The sequence below is a fragment of the Mycteria americana genome, chromosome 1, assembly GCF_035582795.1.
Source record: "Mycteria americana isolate JAX WOST 10 ecotype Jacksonville Zoo and Gardens chromosome 1, USCA_MyAme_1.0, whole genome shotgun sequence".
Lineage (NCBI taxonomy): Eukaryota > Metazoa > Chordata > Aves > Ciconiiformes > Ciconiidae > Mycteria > Mycteria americana.
Window position 1 is genome coordinate 34677030 of NC_134365.1, and position 22290 is coordinate 34699319.

Below are 22290 nucleotides of genomic sequence, written 5' to 3' on the forward strand. Positions count from 1 at the left end.
GATCTCCTTGATATCATTCTATCAGTCTGCAATTCAGTAAAATCTTTGGAACTGAGAAATTTATTCACCTTCAGCCAGAAGTTGGAGTTGACACAAGAGATAGGAGGTGAAATCCACTGGCTGGTGTTACAGGGATCAGGCTGGGTGACCTCATTGGTACCTTCTTGCCTTACAGTCTGTGAGCTGGATTCACACATTTCGAAAGGTCATTTTTCTTCCCCTCCACACAAAAAATAGAATCTGCAGTAAAGCCACTGTGGTCTCCTCTTAAAAATAAAACAAAACTCAGCATAGCCAATGTCAAGGGATTATGACTAGCCTCCTAACAGCCCGTCGCACTTGCTTTTTCCCTACTGTTATAATGTGATGTGTAAGCAATCTTACCTAAACTTAAATGGAGAACAATGCTGTAGAGGCTGCTTGGTTTTTTTTCATCTGAAAACTGATTTTTTACATCCTCTCACTTCCACGGTTCTGAAGAAACGGATTAGAATCTCAGTGGAAATGAGTTTGTGAAGAGGGGTATGGCTGGGTCTCTCAGCACGGGTTGTACTCTCGTGAAGATCTGCAGCGTTGTATGAGATGAGCAAGCCCTGTGGTTGTTCCTGTGTAACTGCCATCTGGTATGTTCGTAACATCGTAAAACAGTTTAGCAGGACTCTTTATAGACACCAAAGTAAAATGTCTTTCCATGCTTTCCAAAGGAAAGCTTGCATCTCCTCTTTTGTGGGCTTTTTTTAGGATTTCATGGAATTACACTATGGTATAGGTGAGATAGAGGAATACAAGAGAATTTCTGTTTGGCTTTTTCCTCCTTATTATTCTTGCTGCTTGGTTTTGTTATAGCTGAACAGTATCTAAGATTCAAAGCCAGTCATTTTTCATCAGTGTCATTAGTGTATAGCCCTGACTTCTTTTTGCTTCCTCCTGAGGTAAGCTATCAAAATACCTATTTTCCACATTTTTATGCTACCTGCCAATCAAAAGGAGGCTTGTACTTTAAAATTCACCTGCATTCTTTCCTGACAAGTTCTTAGACTGAATTTACTCACTCTAGGATGGCTAATCTTCTAGGGAGGTGCAACAATTGTTAGAGAAGTCTAGAAATGGCACTTTACGCCACACTATCACATGCTAACTTTGGTGGGTCTAAAGCTCCCTTCACTGTGCCCACTCTGAAAGATCTATTCACAACAGTGGTGGCTGACCGTGCTGAAATCTGAAGTATGGCATTACCCAGGGAATGATCCTTCTATATGTGTTGCTGATAAGCACAAATCTTAGGGTGACATAATATCTAGATACCCAGTACATTATTAACATCGTTGCACGTCAAGCACTCAAAAAGCTCTCGCTGTCCCATGGGCAGCACTGTTGATACTTTTCCTCAGGTATCTATGGTGTCTGCCTCTGAGTGTGTAGTAATACGTAATATCTCTGAGAAGATTTCTACTGTGCCACCTCATGGAGTTGGAGGGGTATCCAAACTTACTGGTCCTCACTCCTCTTCCCAGTGCCAAGAAGTGTAAGCAGCAGTAGCAGGTTCAAAAGGTGTAGAGAGAAATTCATTAATTAAAAACTCATGAGATGATCTAAAACAAAAAGATACTGCTTCTGTCTGATCGTATACCGTGGGAGCTTCAGTGCCTTCATGCCCTCATCTTACACTTCAGAACATTGAATGGCAGTTTTGACCCAGAGCACCACTGGCCACTCTTGGGGACAGGAGGCTGTGCTAGGTGGACCATTGAAATGATCCATAAGCACATTCTTGTGTTCTTATGTGCCCTCATTCTTCTTTGGCTGCAGACACACTCTGTTTCTTAAAAATCACTGACCTTGTACAAAACCAGTGAACAGCCTTACAGTCAAAAGGCAAGGCAAGACCATGGAGAGAAGGCAAGCTGTAGGGCAAAGACTCCATTATAACATAGAGTTGAGGACTGGGAGCAGGCAGTCTGTCCAAGGACAAATGCCAGGAGCTAGCTAACGCTAAGGCCTGTGGCTGGATGACCACAGGCAAGTTGTGAGTTTCCTTCTTACTTCTGCTAGATAGGACAAGCCACCAGTCAGGCTCACAAGCCAGATCATAGATCACCCATCCCAACAAGAGGCTGACTGGAGCCAAAGGTGCTGTCTGATGGTGGCATTACCTTGGAAAGCTGGTGGCATTACCAACCCTGCCTAAGCTCAAGGCTTGGTCTGGTAAATGTGCAATGCCTGATCTGTTCGTTCGTGTCACCTAACCAGGATCTTCAACACGGTATTCTCTCTCCAAAGGAATCCACTGCATTTTTCCTTCCTTGTCTTGTAAGAGGACTGCAATGACTGTTGAGGTCTTACCTCCTTCTACTGCCAGGTTCTCAAAGTCCAGGGAAAAATGTTTGTGGTCACTCTGGAGTTTGTTTTTATTGCCTTCATATTTTCCAGATGTGTTTGTGCATAAGTTTCTTGAATTGGTATTTTCACATGCATCTATTTATTTTTCTTTAGTTTTATAGTGGACTTTTCAATGCCAGGCAGAGAGAGCATATTCTTATTTTCCATGAGTCTGTCCACATTACTGTTACTAGAAAGCTGTATGCACACATGCATCCTTCTCGTTAATACCTCTTTTCCCACAAGGTAGTTTAGAAACTACCTGTGTCTTCAAATCCGCAGCTGTTTGGCGTGAAGCTGTCAGACCTTGCCCAGCTGTAGTTGCTGGGCATCACGAATTGAATTGTCAGCAAAATCCAGAACTTTTTATTAATAGCGATTGCAATAAGCTAAAACACAGACTCGGGTGGTTTTTTTTCTGTCATGGTACTGAATTTACACTAATTACATTATTCTGAACTGACTTTTAAAACTTAATGAATTTGATATGTGAGTTGCTAAGGAAAAGTGTCCATCATTACTATGATTACTTTTCTTATAGTGCATTTTGAAATTACTCATCAGCAGCTCAGAGTGCTCTTACACATGGACCACTAATCAAATTGTCTGATTAGGTGAAATTCTAGTCTTTCAGCAAAGTTTCCTCATGCCAAATTGCAGTAATAATTGTTCCATCACTTCTGCTCAAGGGAATCTCTCAAATGCTTCAGATATAATTTCATTTCTAAACTGACTGTATAATTAAATAATACGGTATAGCCAGCAGTAATCGTTCTCCATATTTAAATGTAAATATTACCGGTTACCAACAGGAGCCATAGCATTCCTAATTGGCTGCGGCTAATTATATATTATGTCTGAAAAATGTTAACGTTAAGGTTGTGAAGTCAAGCACTTAGAAGTTGGGCAATGTCAGCATTAATGTTGCCCCGGCAACTTCAATTTTCCTGCCATTTCTTTGCATGCATGTTACCGTTTTTAATTACACAGTCATACTGTTTCTTTTTTTCCTCTTAAGTCCACTGCCTCATTCAGTAAACTGGTAGTAATTGCAGATTTCTTTTTATCTTCCTCATTAAGAGCATGGCTCCAAGCCTTGTTTAACTCAAATTATCCAAGTCTTGCACAGCATACATTTTCTTTCCTCCTCTGTGTTTCTATGGTGCTTTTACTACATCTGAGCACTATATCCAACAGGGATGCGAGTGTCAGGTTGCCTAACTCCCTTTTTAGGGAGAGCTGGAGTTTCAGGAATCCAGACCCCCGTGATAGGAATGCAGGCTGCTGAACTGATAAGATGTGGGGAATGTGAAACACTTCTCAATGGGCTGTGCAAAGACAAGGCGCTGAACGGAGAGACGTGCGTCCCACCGGCAGGCCTCCCTAGCACCCATCTACTGGAGGGCCACAAGAAAATAAGTCATTTTCAAGCACACTTTTGTACAGTCAGGTATTAACAGCATTCTGGGTTTATGGCCGATAAACTCTCTGCGTTTCATACAAAGTTGTCCAAAGAATGCTCACCCATCACAAATGCTTTGGCACTGATTTTTTCAGAAATAAGAACATTTCCCAAACTTGCTATTCCGAGTATTGCACTTCTCCAGCTAACTTAGTGACAAATGTCCAGCTCTGCTGTGAAAGTGCTGAGCTTCCCGGCTGTAACGGCCTGGGCGGCTAGCTTGAAAACTGCTGTGGGAGGCTGGGCAACACTTTGTTCAAGCAGCTTGCTCAGCATCACGTGTATTAGATGCCGAAGCTGGAGCCTACGCCACTTCTCCAAGGCTGAACATAAATTCTTTGACAATCAGAAAATCTTTCTTCCTTTCAGTCGTCCTGCAGTCTCTATATCCCATCCGTCTTTTGCAAAAACAAGTTAAAGGTCTAGATGGACAAGTCCTCCTCCTTAACCAAACCTGGACTCATCCTCATTGCAACCCCATCTTGTATAGAAAAGGAGGTGGGGTCCTGAAGAAAAAAGAATAACAATTTGGACTTTATAATGAAAAATGGCTTCCTTTGCTTTAAAATCCACCAGCATCTCCTGCGCTAGATCAAGTGGTATCGCTGTGTACCTTTCACTTTTTATGTAGTAAGAACCACTTCTGAAATGGGAAGACCAGGATCCAATCCTTTCCTTTGTCTTCTTTAAAATAAACATCAGTGATGACAGACAGTCTATTGAACCAGCACTATTTCAGTGTTTGCGAGTTTGAGTTTGGAGTCTTATTGATCTGCTCACTTGCCACATTTGGCTATAAATTTCTATTTTTTTTAAGAGCCCTGAAAACCAGATTCTACCATGTAGAGCAGTATCAACCAAAGTGGAATGATTCAAGTTAGTGATTTAATTCACCGGTCGTGAATAAATAGTATTGGGTTACTCCCAAATCCTGGTTTAGGTGCCTGCATCCTGTCTTTAATTCCATTCATTTCCGCAGGTATATAGCTCACTGCACACTTACTCTGATTTTTAATTTGTTGTTGAATGACTTCTTTCTTATCTACTAATTAGTGACTATTTACTCTGAATTTGTATTTAGATGCATTTTGTTGGTAAGTAGAATTAATTAACCATGGAGAAAAACAACGTGCAAACGTTTATTAATTATCTTAAATATGCTGTATACATAAGAAGAAAGTACATTTATAAAACGTTTTGCATTTAAAATAATTTATTAAGCAAGGGAAACACTAACTGTAGATAATGAAATTGGTGGATCGATTAATGAAATTGATGGATTGATTCTGGTCACTAATGGCCATACGCTGTGTATGATATAATTTGGCATAAAAACTGTCAATCTGCTTGGACACTTTTGAATACCTCAGCAGGAATTTATCTGTAACTTTATATGCCTAACACCTTCTGTCCTAATGCCCTTTGGGTTTTTAGAATTAGTGCATTTCATTCCCTGCCACCTGGATTATATTCACTGCAAGAGAAAAAACAGCAGCCTGTTCTTCTTGATCCCTTTTTCAGACTTAAACAGATTATTCCGAGTAAAGAAAATTTTCTCTCAGAACCTACTAACAAAACTAAAAATCAGAGTTGTCTGTAAGCTGGTGCCGGACTCAGTGACCCAGCTGATCCTTTATGTCTTATGTTCTTTATGGGACTGAGGTAGTTTTTTTTTTTAACCCTAGAAACTAAGAACTTGCATTTTTGACAGCAGGAATGACAGTTTGCACTATTGTTAAAAATGAAAGAAATAAAGTATGTATGTATGTGTGTATGTGTGCTTCAGTATGTAACAGTGTGACATAGTTTGAATCAAAAATGAAAGAGACTTGTTTGCCAGCCAACATTGCAGCAGTTTTCTACCTGATTCCATATAAAATTAAAATAAAGCAGCCTTTAACTGAAAAATTTAAGAAGGCTCATTTGTTACATCATTTTAATGTATTTAAATTACTTAATAGATTATAAGAAGGCATATGTGGAGAAGAGAGAATGATGCAAGCCCATATTCCAACCTGAGATTAATGCCTGAAAAGATTATCAGTCTGAAGTCTTCTGACTTAATCAGCTTATTCCATTATTTTATACTCGACAAAGCTAGCTAGCTATTTGACATGTATGCATTCAGTGTACAAGCACAGAATCACAGAATCACAGAATCATATAGGTTGGAAAAGACCTTTAAGATCATCGAGTCCAACCGTAAACCTAACACTGCCAAGACCACCACTACACCATGTCTCTAAGCACCTCATCCAAACGTCCTTTAAATACCTCCAGGGATGACGACTCAACCACTTCCCTGGGCAGCCTGTTCCAATACTTGATAACCCTCTCGGTGAAGAAAAATTTCCTAATATCCAGTCTAAACCTCCCCTGGCGCAACTTGAGGCCATTTCCTCTCGTCCTATCACTTGTTACCTGGGAGAAGAGACCGACCCCCACCTCTCTACAACCTCCTTTCAGGTAGTTGTAGAGAGCAATAAGGTCTCCCCTCAGCCTCCTTTTCTCCAGGCTAAACAACCCCAGTTCCCTCAGCCGCTCCTCATCAGACTTCTGCTCCAGACCCTTCACCAGCTTCGTTGCCCTTCTCTGGACACGCTCCAGCACCTCAATGTCTCTCTTGTAGTGGGGGGCCCAAAACTGAACACAGTATTCGAGGTGCGGCCTCACCAGTGCCGAGTACAGGGGCACAATCACTTCCCTACTCCTGCTGGCCACACTATTTTTGATACAAGCCAGGATGCCATTGGCTTTCTTAGCCGCCTGGGCACACTGCTGGCTCATATTCAGGCGGCTGTCAACCAACACCCCCAGGTCCTTCTCTGCTGGGCAGCTTTCCAGCCACTCTTCCCCAAGCCTGTAGCGTTGCATGGGGTTGCTGTGGCCCAAGTGCAGGACCTTGCACTTGGCCTTGTTAAACCTCATACAATTGACCTCGGCCCATCGATCCAGCCTGTCCAGATCCCTCTGCAGAGCCTGCCTACCCTCCAGCAGATCAACACTCCCACACAACTTGGTGTCGTCTGCAAACTTACTGAGAGTACACTCGATCCCTTCGTCCAGATCATTGATAAAGATGTTAAACAGAAGTGGCCCCAACACCGAGCCCTGGGGAACACCGCTTGTGACCGGCCACCAACCGGAGTAAACTCCATTCACCACCACTCTTTGGGCCCGGCCGTCCAGCCAGTTCTTTACCCAGCGAAGAGTACACCCGTCCAAGCCATGAGCAGCCAGTTTCTCCAGGAGAACGCTGTGGGAGACCGTGTCAAAGGCTTTACTGAAGTCTAGATAGACAACATCCACAGCCTTTCCCTCATCCACTAGGCGGGTCACCTTGTCATAGAAGGAGATCAGGTTGGTCAAGCAGGACCTGCCTTTCCTGAACCCATGCTGGCTGGGCTTGATCCCTTGGTTATTCTCTACATGCCGTGTGATAACAAAAAGCATACCAAATATTGTTTAAAATTATAGCAGATATGGTGTTAATACATTCTAAAACCAAAAATTGTTTCTATATCTATATATTGCCTATTGACAGATGAAAGCCAAAATAATTCTTTCTGACAGCCATTTCAGCTGAAGGTGGGTAAATTGTTTAGCTTCAGAAAAAGCGTTTAGAATAGTCTAATTAGCAGCTGAATTTCTGCAGTGATTTACAGTCAACTGGTGTCTGATGGGGCAGACTGGATGCAGACAGGTTGGTTGTGGCGTGCATTGCAGCAGTGAAAACCAGGAGCCAGCATTTGCATTTCTGTGGATTACGCTGGATTCACAGAATTGTAACTAAAAAGTCATTAGCCCAGTGTTTATTTTTGAAACTGAAGTTGGGGCTAGTCCAGGTCTCATTGGACTGATTTAGGATTTTTTGCTACAGGTTTTGGGCAAGTGTCCCACTTTGAGCTCTGGACACATAAGACTGTTTGACAGTTTGGTTACTGAGCCCCTTAAACCTTCCAACTCTGTGCCTCTTAAATATTTAGGCACTGCTATCAGCAGAATCATTTCCACAAAGTCTAATTTCTTGTTCTAAACTGCCTGCTAATTACTTTATTATTTTTGGTGAGCTACCCCAAGTCTGAGCTGGCGGTTTCAGGACATGGGATGTCAGACTAGCAATACTCTGTATGATATTCCTGAGTGTTTTCCTGTTTAGGGTTAGTCATGAAAGTGTATTTATTTTTGAAAGTCATACCACATGTTCCCAATCCTTTGTTTGCACAGCTGTAAGAGAAGATAACTTAATGGAAAGAATATTCTTTCAAACAAGAAAGAATCATCTTTCAGGACAGCCATTTCACTTCCTTTGTGATCGAACAGCATCTATAGCTTCATATTGGGTATGCTTGAGCATCTGAAATTAAAATCAATGTTTTTCTTATTATGTGACATAGATTAGGTTTTGGGTTGACGATACCTGCAGATCTGCTCTGTGTGAGTGCACAAAGAACGTAATTTATTGACAGCTTGGAAAGCCATTTTGGCATTACTAATTGTCATCGGTTTTCTCACGTAAGGTAAGACTGCAGGCGACCATAAGAAGAGAACAAGACTTTCACACGCCAGGCAGCTGTATAGATTTCTTATTAACTATAAACAATAGGTTATAAAATATAGTTTGTTATAAAAATAATTAAATTTCACTTCAAGTACATAACTTTTCAAAAAGGGAAGAATATTGGGTTTAGTAGCATGCATTCTTCAAATAAGGTCTACAGGTATAAAATAAAACTAATTTAAACACATTCCTGAACTTAAAGATGTGAATGCTTGGCATGAGTGAAAAATTGCTTGACATGAGTGCAAACACACTGAACTTAAAGAAATTAATTGCAAATTAAGTGCAAGCCAATAATATTTTGCTGGAATGAGGTGAAACCATTGATAATTTGTGATCATAATGGCTGTCCTCATAAGTGAGTGGGGATGACCCTGTATCCCAGAGAAGAGCTAGTCTGGAGATGTCACTTCCACCCAGACAGACCTTTAACCATCAAAAAGATCCCGATAATAATGTCTCCACCTAGCAAGGAGCAAGGCCAAAAGATCAGACCTACATTTTGGAAGGATAACCCAAGACATTCTTTTCTTGAGTCTTTGTGTTTATTCATTTACTCTGTGAAGTGAAAGAAATTAGGTTAACATATTATCCTAGCTAAGGAGGATTTGATGGAGTTTTTTTTGTTTAAAATTGTTTAGGTGATTAAACAACACTATTTTATATGTGGCTTGATATATAAGGATCAAGACCATCAAGGATATTTTACATTCAAAACTGATTTTTTTAACAAAGGAAGTAGTTCAAGGATGTTAATGGCCTTGATTAATTTTGTTTTAGAGTCACGGATCTCATTGTCTCTTTCTTTCTTTGATTCATAGATCTAAAAAGGAAAATACATATTCTTGCTTTTTCAACTCCTAAATAGTTTCTTAGCTCTGAGAGTACTCCTATACAATGAACCGAACATATGAAGTAAACTACAAGAAATATTCTGCACCAGCAAAAGAGATTGTGGCTGTCAAAAACCAGTATATCAGTCCAACAGTTTCTGTTTCCAGAAAAATTCAACTTGTGCAATGGTTTTACTTCACTTCAGGTTTCAGCATGTATTACATATGGCTTGAATAGTTTACATTTAACTGAAAAAAATATTTGTTCTATGATCAGCCTTTGAAACAGGTTGTGGTCTGTTCTGATAGGCTTTTTATAGTAATAACAATTAGATTTTTAAATTTATATATATAATAAATATATTAATATATTACTTTTATAAATCTATATAATTTATATATTAATATATATATAAATCTGCTATAAATTAACAGGAAGAAAAGCAGTTGTTTTGTCTAGTCTAAATAGCATATATTCAAAGTTTTCTTTGTTCATAGCCCCAGAGCTTGTGGTCATGTTTCTAACAATATCATCACTTTCTGCGTAAGCGTTAAGATTTGGAAAAGCAAAATCTTTGCTCAGTAGGGAAACGCCTTTGTATTGCCAGTTCTCTGCCTTTTCGATCTTCTGGGGCATTTAAAACAACATGGCATATAGTTGTCCCCCTCTTCCCCTTGTCTCCCCAAAAGCCAGGACAGAATCTTATACTTCAGTACCATAATTTTATTATTTTTGGACTAAGAGACAGAGGGCTGGATGTTCTTAAGGAAGCGGCCATCTGCATCAAGTCCATTTTAGGACAGTGGCTTTACTGCAGTCCCCAGCTGGTATTCGGGGATGACTCTGGATCTTTAGACTGATTCACCTGAAAATGCTGCTCTCTCCTCATTATTATTTCCTCAGGTTCGATACAGAGAGTGACTGCCATTTCCTCAACGTGGTACCCTGTCTTGGATGTGTCAATACTCATGCTTTTTGAGAAGATGAATCTGTCTGAAACATTAGTTTTATTCCAGACAGCAGTAGTTTGTTCTTTTTTATGAAATAAGGTGAAAGTAATTTGACTTGATCAGATGATGGGCTTCAGAGCAGTTTTCGTTCGTTCCAGGACTCAGTTCATAGCAAGTATTTTACCTCATGATTCCTTGTGGCTTCTGAGTACAGGTGGGGCTTTTTGCTTGGTTGCCTCCTGGGTGCCGTGCAGGGTGGAATCACGAAACCGATCTTCCGCTAGCATGACTGCAGCCTGCCAAGATGAGGAGACAGTACCACAACACTGGGCTGTTTTCTGAGGAGCTGTGTGATGCGGGATCAGCTCTACTTGGAAAGCAGTATCTGGGCAAAGCCCACCGTCTTTGGATCTTCTTGTTTGTCCCAGCAGATGGGAACAATCTGACTCCATCCAGTACTCTGAGCCTCACAGTGGCAAAGCTGATAAGGTCTTTTCATTTGATTTTCATCAGGACAAATAGACTTTACTAATGACTTTTTTCTGTTCTAATGTGGTGACAGGGCTGTCAAACAAACATTTCGGGGAATGTTTCGATTCAGATAAAAATTGCGTGTAAATATTTTCTGATGTTTTCAACGTCAGTGAAATATTTTGTTATTATATTCATTTTCTTTGCAATCTATTTGGGTCTAAAAGACCTAAGTGTGTCTATGTTTTTACATTTTTCTATGCAGTGAAGGTTGCTGTCTAAGGCACGGCTATGCAAGGGCAGTGCTGTGAGCTAAGCTAGAATGTGGGTTTGAAGCACGGCATCTATTCAGTGTTCTCCTTCAGTAAATGCCTGCTACCCTTTCCTCCCATGCTTTCCACCTGCATGTGCTGTGGGACAGCATTGTGCATGCAGCCAGGTAATGCAGATAAGTTGATGTGCCCCAGCACTGCAGTCTAGCTTTGCAACAACTCATTTTCTGTCACTGTACTGTAAACTTTCCCACTTACGGAGGAGATACCCTGTGCAACAGGGAGATCCCGCCAAGGGGCTGAGTAGATGTTCTTGAGTACATCAGTTTTGTACTTAGGAGAGCACAATATTCTATGATTTATTTTTCCCCCCTGTAAGAACAGGATTTGGGACTTATACTTTTTAAAACTTTTGTGACAGACAGTCAGTACTCTTACATAATACTCTGCGGGAAGTGAGGGGTGATATGGTATCTACAGCAAAGCAGCAATGCCTGGGGACCCTGGGGGATCCCAGACATCCCTTCCTGGCTTTACATTCATGATTGCTCATGAGGTACCATGTTCAGTGCCAGGGCTGAGATCTTGTCCTTTGCAATGTCTCGCAGGTCTGTTGAGGGAACTGAAGTACCAGGTACTATGAGTTTGGTGTTGTAAAACCTTTTTGGTTTCTCAGAATAATTCTGTGCCTATTCGTTTGGCTTATGTAGGTGATTTACAAGCTTAAAGAATGCCCTTTTTCACCTTTGATTATTTCTATTAGAGAGGAAATCAATGGTAGCCAAGAATTTCTTTGGCACAAAAAGTTTGGCAACTTCAGGCATGTTTGGCAATGTCCTTGCTTATAGAGCCAAGCCCAGTGGTCTTTTGAGACACCAGCTTATCCAATCTCTTTGTGGTCTTCTTGTCATTAGTGGTTTTTTGGACAGAATCTTTCTTTTCAGTTCTGGATACTGCTTTTTTTTCATTCTCAGTCCTCTCAATTTACAGTTTCAAAAGGCTATTTCATCCCTACTGCCTGTGCTTTGGGCAGCTTCTATTATTTCACTATTCAGACTCCAAGGAAAGTTTTAATTCTTCTTTATATTTATTCCAAAGGGAGAGCAGCTTCCATGCCTATCAGTGTGCCATAGCCTCTCACCTCTGCCATAGCAATAGGTAGAAATTGCTACTAGTAATGTTCATGAAAGCCTTTAAAAATTAAATTATTCCATGGGAAGATCATTGAACTTCCAAAACCATTCACTGTCAATATCAATTAACTAATGGAAAGACTTGACATTTTACATTGGTTCTCAGGGTATTTTAGGACCTTTATTCAATTCAGTCAGAAATGCTGGCTGACCTGAGAGAAAGCAAAGCCATAGAGAAAACTCATAAAACAAATCACTGGTAGAATCAACAGCGGCATTCATCCCCCATGGCCTGGCCCAAAGTGTGGGATGTACACAGGTTATAAAGAAGCAGCATGCGATTAACATAGACTTCTTAATACTTGTGTATGGGCATATTTGAGGTAAGATCTGAAACACTGACAATGCAATTCAGTGTCCTGGATTGCAGAATGATCTCTGGGCAGCTGGAAATACCACTGATATATTGGCAGCTCAGATACCACTGAGACGTTCTGGTAAAGTAGCATGCACAGATTCAGTACTTAAAATTTTTACAACAGCATCTTTTGTAAGGACTAGATCAAAGACCAACTGGTATCACTGAGCAGGAACTCAAAAATCTATTATTACAATTCAAAGAAATTTGATAAAATGTTCTGACAAAAGCATATGTTGCCAGGATTGCTTGAAGGTAGAACTTGATGTATCAGTCGATTAAAATCAGAGCATGCCAACACAAATCCAGTACATTTCTTTGCTCCTTTACACCTTCTTTGCTTTACTTGGCTAAGAGATAGAACATAAGCATCTACACTTGATGTGCTCTGACTGAAACATTAACAGGAGTGATAATGCCTCTGAAGAAGAAAGAGGTAAGCAGGAATATTATTTAATATAAAATCTCAGCACAGTGGTCTTTTTTGGCCATAACTATGAGAACACTATGGCCAGACTTACACTCAGAGGAAGTTGGGTCTGGAAAGGACCTCAGAAGCTCATCTAGGCCATCCTCCTAAAGTTCATGCCTGGTTCAACTTGGCCTAGATTGCTCCAGCTTATTGAATTAATCTGCACTGAAGCATCTCTGATGGTGAAGACCTCACATGACCTCACCTACCTCCCCAGGCAGTCTCTTCTACTGTTCTCACTGTTAGAAAGTTTTTCCTAATGTCCAGCCCCAAACTTTTGTGCTGCAGTTTTCTTTCTTGTCGTCCCTACTTCAGACTTCAGACTTTACTATAATGCTGGAGGGGGAGTGGGAGAAATACATGAAGTGATTTGGGGGGGGAAGGAAAAGCACTTTGTGTGGGTGCAGCTTTTCCTGGCAAAGCTGAGTTTTTGCAGGTAACATTTCTGTCTCTGAGAGACTAGAAGGGTCTCTTCCAGCTAAAACCTGCACAAATTGGCACAGCTGTCCTTGCAAACCACTGCTAGAACAAATCGGACCTAAGTACACATTCAGGTAGTGTCAAGGCTCTATTTTGGCTTCACACAGACATTAATCGGTATTTAATTTGAGAGAAGTTCTGGGCTGATGTCCCAGAAGAAGTGAGAGTGGCAGGTCCCTTTTGCATGAGTCCTTTCATTGGATCAATGGTCCAGGGACTGTACTGAGTGGTATTTCAAGTTAAAATGTGTTAAGATGATAAATATTGATTAAATGGTAAAGTGTGCATGGCATTTACCATATCATGGGGAAGATATGCTGGCCAGAGACACTGAGGCAGAAGAAAATTGTAGTCATATACATTTTTACGGAGGATGTTCCTGGCCAGCCCCAGATCCATCAGGATTTGGGAGAACTGAAGTTATCCTTCCTGCTGTGAATGCCACGTGTCCCCCTTCTCTTCAGTTCTGGCTGAAGGCATTTCTAGACAGCACTGAGGAGGGGTGTGTAGTTACACGTTGTGGGGACTTAGCAAAAAGGCCATTTTAACTCATGATTCTCGTTACTGCAGTTCAGTGGCTGCCAGAAGTCTTCATGTCTGTGTCCACATCTGCTTGTGTTGTGTAATGGCACACAGAGTTTCAGAGCAGATATTTATATTTCAAAGCAAGATGCTTATATTTCTCCTTCACTCTGCCCATTTTATGTGGGCAGAAACATTCCCTCTTCTGTGGGCTTTCAGAAGCACTTTGTATCTGGATATCTTTGTGTCCAGATAGAGAATAAAGAATGCCCTACGGAATGTAGGGTGATGCCCATTACACTGACATCAAGGATATGTATTTGCCCTTCTCACACTAGTCTGACCTGAACCCATTAAAATATAATGATGTGCATATACAGCAATCTTGCAGTAGCTGCTGAGATGCGCTCATGTTTTCTGAGTCCTCATATCATGGTCTCAGCACGTGACTTTTGTGTGCTGCACTAGTCTGCATTTTCCTGCTCTTTTTTTAAATGCTGGGAAACGTTTCTAAAGACGTTAATGTTTTTGAGAGCTCACGGACTTTGATTATTCAACTGGGCCAACCTTTGGGTTATGACTCAAAGGTTTCTGAAGTGGTGTTGATGGAAAAATTCATGGACTTGCTTTGGTCTCCTCCCTAGAGCGTACACTGTCACCACAGTAGAGATCTGAAACTGACAGCTCAACATCTGGAACGAAGTCCCTACCAAGCTCTATGAAAGAGTATTTAAACCAGAGAATTCAGCTGCTTCGAGGCCATGAGAGAATTCTGTTGATTTGTAAAGAGCGGTCTTGTTGTGCTCTGTTTCTAAGTGTTTTGACATATCTTCAGCTGGTATAAATGAGCATCATCAGTGAAAAAAAAGCTTCTTAAAATCTTGAGAATTTGGCCACATATCAATGAAGTTTTTAAGCCAAAAAAAAACCAAAAAACCCCAGGCATATCAGTTATGTTTGTCCTGGCATTGTATCTAATAGGCGTTTAGCTATCCTTCTGAGAGTACTATAGATTAGATTATTTTAGAGTTTGGAGATTTTCTTTTAGTATTATAGTATTTTTTGACAAGTTGAGGCTATCCTTTCGAGACAACACTGGCATTTCGGTACCGTTGACATCCATGACCCTTTCCTCAGTGCAGGACCGACTTGGCTAAGACACTTCTCTATTTTAAGGGTCTAAAAATAACACATGGGGTCCATCTGCTTGCCACGCATAGGCAGAAAGCAGCCTTCTCCCTTCAGCCACTTGATGTTATCTGACTTCTTCTTAAGACCCAAAAATATTTGTTAAGAAACTAAAACCAATACCTTGCAGCGATTGTAGAGCTTCTGTAACTTATTTCCAGCAGCTTTATTAGGATGAATTTGTGTGTTATCCAGTGCTTGATCTGGTGGCCAGTTTTCCCAGCGTGCTCGATAATGGTATAATGGAGTAGCATACTTCACAAGATCATTTTCATTTTAGGCTGTATTTTCAGGAAAGCAATTCAGTTTGTGGGTTGTTGGTTTTTAACGGGTATTGGGGAAATGGGTGAGGAGTCACTGGCGCGTCAATACACATTGAACTTGTAGGTGTGTTATTAGGTTATGTGAAAATCATTCCTGTTATAGAGTGAATGTTACTCGAATGTGGCTTCTCCACAAACCATTAATAAAATTAAAAAGAAAACACCTACCACACAAAATGCTAGAATGTTTTAATTTTTTATGTTTATTTTTAGTCTTGGAACTGAACCAGGTGATTATTCCCACTTACGGAACTGTGCCAGATCAGCAAAACCTTCATACTCCTGAATGGGTGGGTACTTCTTTACTTTAACTATGACTAGCTGTAATTTTTTCTCGTATAGATATGCAACAGTCAGTAGCTGTTCCAGAAGACTAGCATTCCTTCGCATTTGCAGCATATGCAGTTCATCTGGGTGACCAAATCTGAGTTGGTGTGTCTCTTTTTCCTAAAGGTACCTGAAGTAATTGACTCAGATGTGAAAGTGCAGGTTGACACAGACACTGGACTCAATTAACAGTGACCAATATATATTCACTATAAACTGATACACACACATACACCTCTTCTCTCTATATAATCTTGTACACACATGTATAGGATTTCTGTGTGTGTATACAAGGATAAATAGTTATGAACACACCCTACATATAAACACACATACTCTATAGATTCATACACACCCAGGTATTAGTTGGCCGACATGTGACTTCAGGGTTCGTTTTTACAGAAAGCTTGTAGACACCAAGAAATTCCTTACTCCAATCAGAGACTGAAGTGGCCAGAAGAAAGAAGACCTGAAGGTGTCCATTCTCTTTATCCAAAGTTCAAGTTCCCCAGCTTGCCTAATGTTTTCCGCAGCTAACAGACTTCTGGCTCTAGCTCAAGATCCCCTGCCTCAGGTCTCATTTATCTCTAAGGGCTGGCCAGTTGACCCCAACAAGCCCTGCCATGGCACATGCTTTGCCAACCTGATGCCCAGCTGACATGCTGACAACTCCAATTCTTTTTTTTCCCCTAGAATGGTACAGGTGTGGTCTGCAGTTGCACAAGGACATAGCTATAAGCCTGGATTAGAAAAGGTGTAAAATCATACACTTATCCTAAAGCTAATAGAGCAACTCCATATAAATCAAACAAAGCCTGTTCTGTGTTTCATTCCTCTAATGACAGAGGTCAGTGTCACTGGCTTTGGGTGTGTATTAGGTTGTCTTTTCTAGTCAAGCTACCTCTACAAGTGGATCAGTGTTACAGGAGAAGAAGGCATAAAGAAACAAGTTCAACAATGTCAAGAATTACTTGTTGAACCGATTAATTTTGAGCACCTAAGAGCTTCATGACTGTTTTCGCATAGAGAAATCGTTCAAGAAAGTACTGTAATGGTGCCACTAAGTCATGAGAGCTGGAGCTGGTTCCCAGTCAGCCCTGTCCAAGGCACTGACATTTAAATTATCAGCTGTTTACAAATAACTGAACCTGCCTCTGTGTTTCTTTATCGCTGTCTACTAGATTTTGCTCCAGGAATGACAGCCTGCTGCCACTGCTACTGGTTATCCCTTTAGCTTGCACAGAGGAGGTCTGTTATGACTGTGGAGCTCCAGGTCCTGCTCACTTCTCCGCCTATAAGGAAATACGTTGTTTTCTTTATATGACTGGGAGAACATACAATACAATGAAAAATGAGCTAAAAAGTTAAAAGAAGCAAATCAAGCATTCAAATTCAGGGGGTTGAATTAAGCCTGCCCTGTCTTATATGTACATATTATGACTGGAGCTTCTTAGATAATTTACTTTTTGGCCTGGCCACCAAACTGAAAGGTCTTTTGATTCGTATCAAACTGAAATGGGAAACAGATCATAAAAGAAAGAGACAAAGGATTTCTGTAGTGGTAGTGCGTTCCGAAAGCAGTGTAAATGAAGGGATCGATCTTCATTGCACCAAGGTGCACCAGAGCCTTGGGGAGCTGCTCTAGCAGCTTAGCTGGCGAAGTACTTGTCATAGTTATGGGTCAGCAGGGGTTTGGTCCTGTCTCTGCTGTAGGACACAAGTACCCAAACTACCAGGAAATGAGTTTCCTTCTGGGAGCTGGATACCTTCACCTCCCCTGCCCCTGCCCCAGCGTTTTGTGGCAGGGTGTTCTTCATTTGAAGCTGCTTCAGTCTCTGGAAAAAGAATTAAACATTTTTTGGAGCATGATTGGAACCAAGAGCTTCCATTTCTCAACTGAGTGCCCTGACTAACATGTTATAAAAATCCTTCTTGGACTCTCCTTGTGGTTCAATGAAATTTTTTTTTAATGTATTTATATGACGTGAAATAGCACCAAAACAGCCAGAATGTCATATACCCTGTGGTTAGAACAGTCTCCTCCAAGCAGTCTTGGTAGAATTTATTTTTATTTCTACTGAAAATCAACTGTCAAAATCAATTTTTATTTTTGGTTACTCATGTTTACCAGCAGTTGTAATTTCTGCTCAGTTTTCACAGCATCTTTTCTGCACTGCTCCTTCCATGTCAGGTCCTCCTTGTTGGCCACTGGGCAGTTTCAGTGGGTTGGAGGGACCCAAAAGATGAAATTGAGGTCTGCTGAGCAGGTCTCCCTGTGAAATGGATGAGTGCTAACTGTAGCTAGGAATGGAAACTGAATAGGAAGCCTAACCTTAAATGATTGAATAGAAGGGAAGTACTGCGCCTGTTGTCTAAACTTAGATCACGCTTTGCAGCTGGAAGTATTCTGGAAATTTGATTTGATTTTGCAAGTCATCCTGGAGTAGCCAAAACTGAGTAAATTATTGGCTAATATAAATGGTCCCGTTCTTTTTCTGGTGCTGTCTCTAATTATAGGATCACATGCTAAGTTTGCCGCAAGATGCCTGCCTCATTCAGCACCTAAGTCGGACATTAATCTCCAAAAAGCCCAAATTCTGTGAGGACATTGTTTGTAGTACTTCAGCAAGGTGTAAATGTGGCAGGAAATGGCAGGGAAAAAACGAAAGGTTCTTATGACTAGAGAAACTGAGTGCAGTCCTAGATAATGGGATTTTATCCCTGCTTCTGCTATAGGGTTTCTGTGCAAGACTTGCAAAGTCACATCCAGGTTTTGTTTATTTCCTGAGTGTCAAAGGGGAACATCTGTGACCCTGTTTGCATTATTTCAAAATAGTCCCATATGGACCTGAAAGTGGGTGTATTGCTCTTTGAAGAGAGAGAATTGCTGAGCTCTCTGGAAAGATGTCACTGCCCTGGTGTCTCAAGCTAGAACTCCAAATTTAGTAGGAGACAGCTTTTGTCATTGATCTCTAGATGCCTTATGTGATGACCGTTAAAATGAGGGTTATACTGTTACTTTCTCTCCCGGGGGATCTTGTAAAATTAAATTTCTCAACATTTGTAGAACATTAAGATTCCATGAGGAGAGTACCACAGGCATAGTCAGAAGGAAATCCCTATTTTAAGCGTTTGGGCTATTTAGATGAGGTGTGACAAAAAAAGACATTGAATAAAGAAGATAATAAGGAGTATTCTGTAACTACTACAAGGAGGGTAGAAGTATGGCATGCGGTTGTGCAATTAAGCCGTGTATCATAAACAATATGCACAAGGAAGACGAAACTGCAGAGACAGCATTAATTCAAGCCTTTTCCAGCTCTCAGATGTTTCATTTTGCAGTCTTACCTGCTTTATAGGTAGATAGTTTGAATTTGGATGTAACAGTAAGATTTTTTTTGAGAGTCAACATCTGCAGAGGGGAGGATAACTTCTTCAAATTGTCTATTCCTGCTGCCCCTCAAATGCAATTTCTGCAGCGAGAAGCCTTCAGGGAAGTCCAAAAGAGTGAATTTCCCAGCTCCTACATCCCAAGAAAGATGGGAGGTGCTGAAAAGCAGGTTTTCAGCAGAGTACTGTCTTCACCTTTCTTTAAAAGTAAGGCCGTTTGGTCTCTCTCTAATCAGGAGTGACTGGAATTCCTTCTGCGGCCAGCAGCGACGTGACGCTCAGACAGGAAGTCAAGTGGGTGTCTGGTCCAAACTTAGCTCAGGGGACAAGGCATCCCGATGCCTGGCCGGTTACCAACTGCTTTCTGCTGACAGAAATGTATGACTGTAATGACACCCCGCATTTTTCTACTTTGTCTTTAGTCTCAGTTTATTTCAGTTTGTTACATATCAAAAATTTCTTTGCATGTCGAGGACATGGAAAAAAACCCTTCTTCTGATTAAGTGCTTGCTAATAATCTCATTGTTGCTAAAAACAGAACTGAAACAGTCCTCTGTTGTTATTAGCAAATATGAGTCACAAGGAAAAATGTTAAAGGCACAACAGTTTTATGGCCCTACAGAGACAGACCAACATTAGTACGTGGTATGCATATAAACTTATATCTTCCTGAAGTATCTTATATATTATATATCTCTTATATCTTCCAGAAGTAAATGCTTGTGTTGGTCTTAATGTCAAAAAGTTGTCTCTATCGGTCACTTAGAACATAAAGTATTAAAAGACCTTGTTATATAGCTGTGATAGTAAGAACAACTTGATATTTCTGTAACATTTTCTCCAGGTGATCTCAAACCACTTTACAAATAATTATGTTTCATTACATCCTGGTAATATAATTTGTTTCCTTTTTATTTACTTGATTTGAAGTTTCCTGAGGCCTGTAGAGAGAAATAACTGTGCTCCTAAACAGGCACTCTGAAATTTTCACCTACGTAAAACCCACAACTGAGGTGTAACCCGCGGGTCCCCGCAAGACTGTCGCCGAGCTCCAGCCGGGGGATTTTTTTGCAGGTGCCTCTCAGCAGAGGTGATGTTACACAGGCTCTGCTCTGCTCTCTTGTTTCCCAGTACTGATTTATTCCCTGGCATGCTGCAGGAAGCTGTTTTGAAGCGTATCTGAAAATTATGTGAGGTTGCAGACAAGTAGTTTATCCCTCCAGTAATGATTACATCTGATGCTATTGACAGTCACACCAAAGGCTCATGCAGGCAAAATAAAGCACTTCTTTTATCCTTCCAGTTAGATAAGTCATTCCTGCAGAATCTCTTGTTATTTAAAAAAAAATCAGCTTACAATACTGTGCTTGTTCAGGGTGTAGGAAACAATAAATAGCTGCAATTCCTGTGCACATATTTTTCTTCATGCTTGTCTCCGTTCTGCCCTTCCTACCATTGTCCCCACTGAATGTTTAACAATATAATGCCCGGAGAAGCCTGGAAAAGTGAAGACGGGTTTCTTTGTAAATCACCATTTTTTCTCCCCGCGTGGAGCATCGCTGTTGCTGAAGGGAGCTTCCCACTAGAGTGGTCTCCTTTCATCTTCTGCTGCAGGCATCACATGTAGCCATGACTACAGGAACGGTCTCGGCAGCTCCCCTTAGATACCAGCAAGCCTGGTTCTACGTGAGGAGGAGCACACCGTAGTCTCCCTCCTGAGGAGCTCTGAGTCAGGGGGCTGAGGGTCAGTTCCATGATGTGGTCACTTGGAGCCAAACCGGTTACCTCAGCCTTTACAGCCCTGTGTGGAGGGGCAAGCTCGTCTGCATGTCCCACTCGTCCCTTCGCCAAGTGCCACTCTGTCCCGAGGGCTGGGAGGGCAGATGCTGTTTACCGATGACCGCTTGTGCTGGATTAGCAAAGAGCGCAGGAAGCTCCTTATTCCTTTGCCGAGGTGGCCACAGGGAGCCGGAGTCGGGGAGGATTAAGAGGAGGTGTGTGAGCAGGGGGGTGTGATGGCAGAGGGCTGCTCAGGGCTGGCAGCTCCGGCAGGATCCCACCAGCTGTCCATACATTACCTGGTAGCGAGGACCCAGCAGTGGGTCTGTAGAACAAGGCGTTCGGTGCTGAGGAGGTGGTGGCTGCGTTTTACACGTTTCTGGGCTTTTTGTTCCTGCCGACTACCTCCAGTCTCATTCCTTGGAGTGAAGAGCCACTCATGCTCATCTGGTCTGACCCTGCTCTGCACTGAAACGCAGAGGTTCACCCACATGAATGTGGCCGTGCTGCCTCTAGGCTAGCCCACGTAGGTGTACCCTGAGTGTTTCAAAGAGCTTTATCCACGACCTGGCCCTCCCCTCCTTCAGATTCCCTCTGTTAATAAAGCAGCTAATAGTTCCCCATCTCTCAGTGGTAGGCAAGCGGTTGACTGTACCGCACTTGGAGAGTTCAGAAGCGCCGCAGAGTATGTGCTAAATATAATTAGTATTTTACAGCTAAATGTATTACATGTTTTTACTTATTAATGATGTTAATCAATATTAACCTGCTGTCCACTAGGGTATTATTATAACATTAGAGTGCATAACCATCAGTACTTAAAATGTGATTATGCTGAGGCTAAGAAAATTAGAAAGTGCAGTAAGTAGACCCCGTGTTTGTTTCTTCCAAAACAAAGAGGTATCAATGGGCTTGTTCATTATTTTAGGTTATAATTTGCTACTGATACTTAAGAAAAATTCTGTATTGGAATTTCAGCCCCATTAACTTATGTGTCTGTGTACACAAGCTTGTGTGCATTTGTATGATAATAACATTTGTAATACTGTCAAATAATATTACATATTTTAAAAAAAACAAACATTGTCTCAAAGGAATTATTAACTTCAGAGTACAGCACATCTTTTTGGTTTCCAGTCTTGTTTTTCCCCTGGTATTTACGTTGAATAATATATGATTTTTCATTACAAACTATCCAGTAGGGATTACAAGATACACCACACATCTCAGTTAATGTAGCTGTCGGAACCTTAACTATGACATTCCCATTTGCATTTTACTTCTTACTTTTAATTGAGCAACATTTAGTGTTACATTACAATTTATTTG

The 22290-nt window shown here is 41.1% G+C and overlaps 1 protein-coding gene across 1 annotated transcript in view; it reads left to right on the plus strand.

Moving 5' to 3' along the window:
- The window catches only part of ANO6 (anoctamin 6), a 121447-nt gene that overhangs the window by 59024 nt on the left and 40133 nt on the right, over nt 1-22290 (plus strand). Inside the window, exons 2-3 of the mRNA XM_075496923.1 lie at nt 12888-12916; nt 15679-15755. Coding sequence (XP_075353038.1) covers nt 12888-12916; nt 15679-15755 — 106 coding nt within the window. The remainder of the gene's footprint in view (nt 1-12887; nt 12917-15678; nt 15756-22290) is intronic.